Source organism: Sycon ciliatum, chromosome 10, assembly GCF_964019385.1.
Source record: "Sycon ciliatum chromosome 10, ocSycCili1.1, whole genome shotgun sequence".
NCBI classification, from domain to species: Eukaryota; Metazoa; Porifera; class Calcarea; order Leucosolenida; family Sycettidae; genus Sycon; species Sycon ciliatum.
Genome location: NC_088652.1, coordinates 25,428,526 through 25,436,632, shown reverse-complemented (window position 1 = coordinate 25,436,632; position 8,107 = coordinate 25,428,526). Strand labels below are relative to the sequence as shown.

Here is an 8,107-nt window from a genome sequence, read left to right as displayed (position 1 = left end):
GTAGGGTCTATTGTACTCTCCGCGCTGCCTGTTGCTATGCGCATGAAAGGTTCACGCTTCTTTTCTGTCCACACAATTTGGCCTGTTTCGTGCCCGAATAAAGGAAATTTACCTATCGGCGCAAGCTTTACGCTAACTTTCACACCTTGCATGGATTTCACGCGCCTGGGAGAAAAGGGTTTTGGTGTCGGAATTCGCACGGAATTTGCTACTACCAGTACCACTAAAATCCACACTTTGAATCGATTCAGCGCTCAGGGTCCAATGAAAGTCATGGGTGCATTTTGGTAATAATCACACCGATTTAGCTAGCTTGGTCACCAACTGCATGATCTAGTATGGTCACCAACTGCATGAATGGATCTCGTATCCAGCGCTGAAGTTCACAGCTTCAAAGATCACCTCTGGAAATCGTACTGGATTTTAGTGTTGTGTCCACATTGCGCAATGACGTAATCTGTACCATGACCACCCCACACAGCCAACTGGGCATGGTCACCCGCGTACGCGACTACGCGTGCATTCCTGATCTCAGCGTACTCACATGCATTACTCATACATTCCATATTTGGCAATGCGCAATGAGTACATGTACATGGCATTTGTACTAATGTTCTCTAGTGTTCACACCTCAGAGAAGATCAGAAAAAAAGTTTCAAATCACACCGATTTTATCGTGTAGACCAATTGCGGGAATTGATCCAGTGTATCCAGCGCTAAAGTTCACACCTGGAAAGTTGGAAACTGAATTTAGTGCATGCATTCCTCCGAGAATAGAGAGAGTTTTACGCTTGATGTTTTTTTCGATTTCGAACCTGAGATCTCACGGCCAAAATGGCGCCTCTCACGTTGCAACGTGAGATTTCAACGCGACAGAGGGCCAACTCACGGTGAAAACAGCGATTCAACGTACGCTTTTTCTCGCATTTCGAAATTGAAAGAACGTGCAGCGTCACCTCTCTAATATCAGAAAACCATGCGTGTTTTAGGACTGTTTTGATATATTTTCTTTTGTTTCCTATTCTGTTGTTGCATGCGTATTAGCACCTCATTGACCCCGCTCGTTCCTCATTCTTTATTCCATTTCGCCTAAGCGAAGACTAGCCAAGCTTGCTTGGCGATGTCAACGCGAAAAGGCTGATAATAATGCGTCGGAATTCACGCTGAATTCGATTTTGTCAGACATGGCGCTGGATTTACTCTGTAAAACTCACGACACGTCGGAAAGTTCCGTAGACTTCCAGCATATAAACGCAGTCCCTCACTGTCCCCGGGGAAAATTGTGGATAAACGCAGTCCCTCACTGTCCCCGGGGAAAATTGTGGAAGAAAGTGCAAACTGGAAATAATTGGAAGAAATGCCGGGTTAAACAAAGAAACTGCATGCGGCAAACTGTGAGGAACCCCGACAAATTGTCATGAAACCCGACAAATTGTGATGAAACCCGACAAACTGTGAGGAAACCCGACAAATTGTGCTAATTGTGCTGCTATCTGGTGTTCACGAGGTGTTTGTCGCACTGGAAACGGAGCGTCTCTGTAAGTTTGTATCCCTGGTGATGTTTGTGCCTGGAGAGCACTATATAAGTGGTGCTCTTCAGGCACAATCTTCCTCAGCCTACTCAAGCTCAACTGATGAGGGGTGAATTCCCCGAAACACTGTGTATTGAGCAGGGAGTGGTGCTTTCTTGCAGGTTTGCCGAGTCGAAGGTTCGATGGACTTCTTGTGTGCTCTGGATGGCAGTCGTGAGTCAGTCAAGTGTCAAGTAACGTCGGCGGAATAGCGCGAGCTCCGGTGTGGGGAGCAAACCTTTTCTTATTTTAGAATTATTATTATTATTATGAAATGATCCAAAGGCAATATGCCTATCGAGGGGTTCATTTGATAGAAAGAACAGTACTACTTCTAGGGTGTGCAATGACCTAGCGGTTATTGAGCTTGACATGGTTCCCTGTGACACCCAGGAGATCATGATTATGGTTCACCGTCCGTCTGCGATGTGGCCGAACAGCTGTTATTGCTGCCCTGTACAGGTCTGGTAGTGCTCCGGAGGGTGACACCAGCCTCATGGAGTACCTTGATCGGACTCTCGATGCTGCCCGATGTCATGGTACCCAGTTGATCCTTGCTGGAGACTTCAACGTCCACAACACCGACTGGCTTCATAGTACAAAGACAACAAATGCTGGCGAAGCAATGGAGGAGCTCAGTGCTGCTCATCACCTCACCCAACACGTGCTTGAGCCAACCAGGGGCAATAACACCCTGGATCTGGTCCTTTCCGACTTTGACACCCCGGTCGTGTCTACTGTGCACCCACCTCTCGGCCGATCTGACCATGCCAGTGTGATTACCGACTTCCTGCGTGCCCCATCACACCGGGAGCCCCCAACCTCGAGGTGCGTGTGGCGCTATAATTTGGCTGACTGGCCACGTTTGAAGCATTTCTTCCGGCAAACAGACTGGTCCTCTATCATCATTGACAACATTGACCTGTCATGCGAGCGGCTGACTGGCAAGATCTCTGAGGGCATGGCAACGTTCATCCCGTCCAAGAGCCTCAAACTGCACAGTACCGACCCAGTGTGGTGGACACCAGAGTGCACCGAAGCCACCAAGAGGAAGCGAAATGCATGGAAGCGACTCCGTCTGCATCCAGCAGATGCACAACTCCAACTGGCTTATACCCAAGCCACAGCCACTGCCTCAGCATGCCGCATACATGCCAGCAACATGCATGAGAGCTGAGGATACCCATGCAGCAGCCATCCGTCGAAGGCTCGCAGCAGGTGGTTTATCCAGTCGTGAATGGTGGTCCACTGTCAAGCGTGCCGGTGGGTGTGGGTGTAGCCATGACATCCCTACCCTTAAGGAGGAAAACCGCGCGGAGCTCACCACCAGTAAGGACAAAGCAGAGAGCTTTGCCCGCTATTTCTCAGCGAAATGCAGCCTTGGTGATGACCTGGATGCCAGCGACCTCCCGTATGTCCGCCCGCGATCTGATGCTTGTCTGAGTACCATCCACTTTAGGCCACGAACGGTATGCCGTGAACTGAGGAAGATTGTCCCGTCCAAAGCCACTGGCTCGGATGGTGTACCAGGACGAGTGTTGAATCAGTGCTGTCAGGAACTGTGCAGGCCTGATTAGTACCCCATTTTTTCAATAATACCCCATTTTTTGGGACCCGGGCGCCCCCTGCGCCAGAACCCGCTCGTTATTTACTACTGGCCTGTGGCCCAGCTTTTCAGCAAAGCATTCCACCAAGGCCGGCAACCGTCACTGTGGAAGCTTGCCTCAGTAGTACCTGTACACAAGAAGGGTTCCAAGTCCGCAACAAAGAACTACCGGCCCATATCCCTGCTGCCAAAACTGTCAAAGGTCATGGAAGCTATCATCAATCGTAGCCTTATGGGATTCCTTGAGCGCCAGCGCATCCTCACCGCTAACCAGTACGGCTTCCGCTCCGGCCTGGGAACGCAGGACCTCCTTACCCTACTACACCATCGTTGGAGTACCGTGGCTGCAGGGGGCGGAGCTGTGCGGGTTGTTGCTGTGGATATCGCTGGCGCGTTCGATCAAGTCTCCCACCCAGGTGTGATCCACAAAGCCCAGCAGTACGGTGTATCCGGCATGCTCCTTGCATGGTTGAGAGACTACCTGCTGGACAGGTGGGCAGCCGTCCAGCCCACACCGCATCACAGCCGGAGTTCCGCAAGGTAGCTTGTTGGGACCGACACTGTTCCTGCTCTACACGAACGATTCCGATGACCACCTTCCACCAGGTGTAGATCTGGCCGCTTACGCTGACGACACAACGCTGTTTCAGTGCCTGTTCACCATGGATACCATTGACCACGGCTCGACAATCCTGCAAATGCCCTCGATGCCCTTGTGAATTGGGGCACCAGCTGGAGAATTGCGTTCGAGCCAGCCAAGTCCCAGGCCATGACTATTGACCATCACCGCCCCGCCTGGGACCTCCCAGCAGTACAGTTTGCGGGTGTCCCCTGAATGGAGAGAGTAACTAACCTCAAGCTTCTTGGGGTAACCTTGGACAGCCAACTTTCCCACCGCAACCACCTCCGTACCGTCGCCATCAGAGCATGCCAGCGTCTCGGGCTCCTGCCTCGCCGCTCCTGGCTTTCCTATGCCGCGTTCAGTCTATTTCTCCGTCCCAGTTCCAGCCACTGGAGGACGTGATAACCACGAAGCTTATACCAGCAGCCACCGCCGGGCACAGTGTTGAGGGAAGTACTAGCAATGCCCTGTCGTTTGGGTGGCCTGGGCCTGGTCAGCCCGATGACATTGTGCGCCCAGTATGAGTCGTCTGTCGCCATCACAGCATCTCGCTCCCGGCGTATCGTGGATCGTGTTTCTGATATTGGGAATTCTCTGATTGGCGTTCCGCGGGAGAAGGCGAAGAGGAAGAAGGAAGTGCGTCATAGCCAGGCGGAGTCGGCACGGCGTATCAGCAATGATGCGTCGGACGCCTTGCGACACACCGTCCTCGCCCGTGAACCTGGCGCCTCGAGTTGGCTGACTTGCCGTCCATTGAAAAAGTATGGCTTTTCACTGAGCAAAGCTGAGTTCATGGACGGCTTGTGCCTCCGTTATGGTTGGATGCCGCCGAGGTTACCAACTCATTGCTCTTGTGGACGGGACAATGGTATTGACCATGCCTTGTCGTGTCCCCTTGGTGGGTTTACCATTATCCGCCATAATGAGATCCGGGATGTGACAGCCTCTCTCCTTCAAGAGACCTGTCACAATGTCTCCATTGAGCCACTGCTGCAGCCACTCACTGGAGAGAGAATGAGATACAGTTCTGCTATTGTGGAGGAGCATGCGCGGCTTGATGTAGCGGTCAGTGGTTTGTGGGGCAGTCGTTTTGAGCGTACTTTACTTGATACTAGTATACGGGGTTTTAATCCTCATGCACGCTCAAATCGATCTGCACCACACACCACTGTCTATCGGCGCCATGAAAAAGAAAAGCGACGATGTTATGAAGAGAGAGTGAGAGAGGTGGAGCATGCGACGTTCATGCCTGTTGTGCTGTCGGCAAGTGGTGGCATGGGAGGAGCGGCGACATCACTCTATCGCCGAATCGCGTTATTGAGAGCGGAAAGGAGGAAGGAGCAGTACTCCCACGTAATATCTTACATCAGATGCCGTCTCTCATTTGCCCTGTTGCGATCATGCATCATGTGTTTGCGGGGTTCACGGGGTCTTTTCCGTGAGCGATCGGTTCGGCATCCGGAGTCTGCTGAGCTGGTTTTTGCTGAGGCCCAGGTTGCTCGAATGTGAGAATCTATAAATTGCAGCAGATTATTTTCATTATAAATACTGGACATGAATATTGAATTAAACTGTACTCAGTGACTTTTTACATTTTACAGGCTACGTTTTATTATTATTATTATTATTGTAAAGCTTTCCTTTTGATCTTGTCTCTTATTGTTGTGACCTTTCCACAATAATTGTGTTGCATTGTCAACAAAAAATAAATAAAAACGAAGTATGGGAGGAAAAAAAAGGAAAGTTGCCGTAGAGCCTTCCCCCGCCTGCGCTGTCCCTGTATGGAATGCCCTGCCACCCGCCGTCCTCAACCAGCCACCTGACCGGAAACAGCTGCAAAGTTTCAAAGTGTCTGTCTTCCGGCACCTCCGTGCTCAGCAATGGCACTGGGCCACTGACACTCTGTAATATCAAGAGTACATAACCCCCCCCCCAGAGTGTGCAACACCGATCCAGCTCTGCATAGGGTCTTGGTCGAGCGGAATCGAATCTTCACACTTGCCACGTGATCGTTGCCACGGTTTGAGCCAATCAGAGCGCTCACAGGCGGGCATGAACCTCTGATCATGCCCTGCCATTCAGGCCCTAGAGAACACGAATGATCACGTGATGGGTATACTCACACATGGAGAGACTTACCTGATCGAGGACTAGGTGGAAGAGAGAAAGAAAAAAGCCTGACTGCCACCCACGCACGACATGCATTATGCGTGCGGTGGCATTCAGGCCCTTGACCAATCAGCACGTCCCGAGAGCGTGTGGAGGTATAAAAGGAAGACACCTCTATATCTAGGGGTGGTGATCGGGGACGTGGAGGATTCAGCTTGTGAGTTTCAGCTCGGTACGCTCGAGGGCTTTGTTGATTCAGGCCCGAGAGCGGCCCAAGGCCGAAGGCCGCGGGCCGCTCAGCTTGCGAGTTTCAGGTCGGCACACTCGAGGGCTTTGTTGATTCAGGCCCGCTCGAGGGCTTTGTTTATTCAGGCCCGAGAGCGGTCCAAGGCCAAAGGCCGCGGGCCGCTCGAGGGCCTGAATCAACAAAGCCCGAGAGCGTACCGACCTGAAACTTCACCTTGCTTGAGATGTAACTTACTTCATGAAACTTCAGAACGAAACTTCAGCCGTACCGTGCGCGCGCTCGAGGGCTTGCCCGAGAGCGCACGGAGGTGGAACTTCTGCTTGTGAGTTTCTGCTATTGTTGTGCAACGAGTGCCATAAAGGACTTGAGAACTTGGGCAGGCAGGCACTCGATGTTTCTAGTTGATGTATTTCAAGTTCGATTTATGCAGATTAGTGCAGTACAGTGGCTTTGTTTGCGCTGCTAGCATGCTGCGGGTCCGCTGCACTTGCACGTTCTGCTGAGGAGAGCGTTGTGGCTTCCGCTTGTGCTGTCGTGCGTGGGTGGCAGTGTGAAACACAATCAGACATGGATGTCAGGGCAGGTATCGTTGATTCCGGCCCTCGAGCGGCCCGGCCCGCGGCCTTGGGCCGCTCTCGGGCCTGAATCAACGATAGTACTGCCCTGACATGCATGTCTGATTCTATACTTCTGATGTCATGCGTACACTCCACACCAGCGCAAGGCGTTAAGGCCGGTCTCGAGGCAGGGCACCATTGTTTTTGATCCGAGAGTACCCGCGACTCCCCGGGTTGGCCTCAGATGTGTACGGTATTATGACGCAAAGATCCGATTACGCTCGACCAAGACCCTATGCAGAGCTGGATCAGGCGTTGCACACTCTGGGGGGTTATGCATATGTACTCTTGGTAATATGTATGCACATCTGCCTACACACTGCTGCATAATGCCATACGCCTTGTGCCCTGTTTATTTTTTTCTCTGGATCTGAATGTGCACCCCTTATGCATTATATAATTATATAATTATTCTCTCTCTCTCTCTCTCTCTCTCTCTCTCTCTCTCTCTCTCTCTCTCTCTCTCTCTCTCTCTCTCTCTCTCTCTCTCTCTCTCTCTCTCTCTCTCTCTCTCTCTCTCTCTCTCTCTCTCTCTCTCATATCTGTAGTGTGTTGTGATGACCAGGGCGATTTCAGCTGCGCGGAAAGAATGTTAACCCTTCACACAGGGGTAAAACAAACAGATAACTGTTGACAGATGAGAGGGAAAGTATTGTTTGACTATGTGGATTCGCGCCGTTGCATGCAAAGGTTGAGTGGATCTGGATGCCCTGAGGGCATGTTCGATTGGTTGGGTCTGAATCTACACAGGAAGGGGAGGCAATGACCGAAGGATGATGAAAACCACGTGGGGACACCAACAGCATTTCTATAAGCCAATAATGAAAATGAAATTAACGGTGGCCAATGCTGTCATGGAGAGTGTCTTATTGCCGTTATTGGTGCAGCTGGAGAAATAGGCGAATTTTACTTGCCATCACTGCATGGAAATTCACTCCGGCTGGGTACGTGTGGCATGGTGCTGTGGACAGTGAATCAGGGTTTAATTTGCGCCATATGCTTTTTACTATAGCGTCTGGTGACATATCCGGTGAAAAGGCATTCACGCCTAGCTTGCGAAGTTTTCGTGCTGCGTATGATCTTGCTGGGTCGAACTCTTTGAGGTCAGATGTGCTGTTTCGATGCGGGTAGTAACGATGCTCATTAGCTTTCTCATCTATACTTACTTCCCGATAATAACTGCAATAGTCTGGGGCCAACACCGCCATGTACATGTTCTGAATGTAAGCAGATGACCACCAATTGACATGGTCCAGCCTGGTATCGTATGGAAAAAGAAAATCAACTGCTGTCCGGTGAAATGCCATCAGATTATGGTCGCGATGGCACCGGTGT

At 51.1% G+C, this 8,107-nt stretch overlaps 2 protein-coding genes across 2 annotated transcripts in view; both read left to right on the top strand.

The window, feature by feature from the left end:
- Positions 1-136, top strand: part of LOC135825608 (integrator complex subunit 14-like) — a 15,902-nt gene extending 15,766 nt beyond the window's left edge. Inside the window, exon 9 of the mRNA XM_065338215.1 lies at positions 1-136. This exon is cut by the window's left edge and continues 940 nt beyond it. The gene's annotated coding sequence lies outside the window, so the exon portion shown is untranslated.
- A 698-nt stretch (positions 137-834) lies between these two features.
- On the top strand, positions 835-3,721 carry LOC135826763 (uncharacterized). Its single transcript, XM_065339369.1, has 3 exons — positions 835-856; positions 2,012-2,583; positions 3,242-3,721. Exons 1-3 carry the CDS (start codon positions 835-837, stop codon positions 3,719-3,721), a joined length of 1,074 nt encoding a protein of 357 aa, XP_065195441.1.
- Positions 3,722-8,107: the final 4,386 nt, after the last annotated feature.

Bases quoted from the DNA above. Each gene is read 5' to 3' on its own strand.
- LOC135826763 (XM_065339369.1), top strand. From the start codon at position 835: ATGGCGCCTCTCACGTTGCAAC. The intron at 857-2,011 runs GTGAGATTTCAA...GTGGCCGAACAG, and splicing joins GGCGCCTCTCACGTTGCAAC to CTGTTATTGCTGCCCTGTAC. The intron at 2,584-3,241 runs GTGTGGTGGACA...CCTGTGGCCCAG, and splicing joins AACTGCACAGTACCGACCCA to CTTTTCAGCAAAGCATTCCA.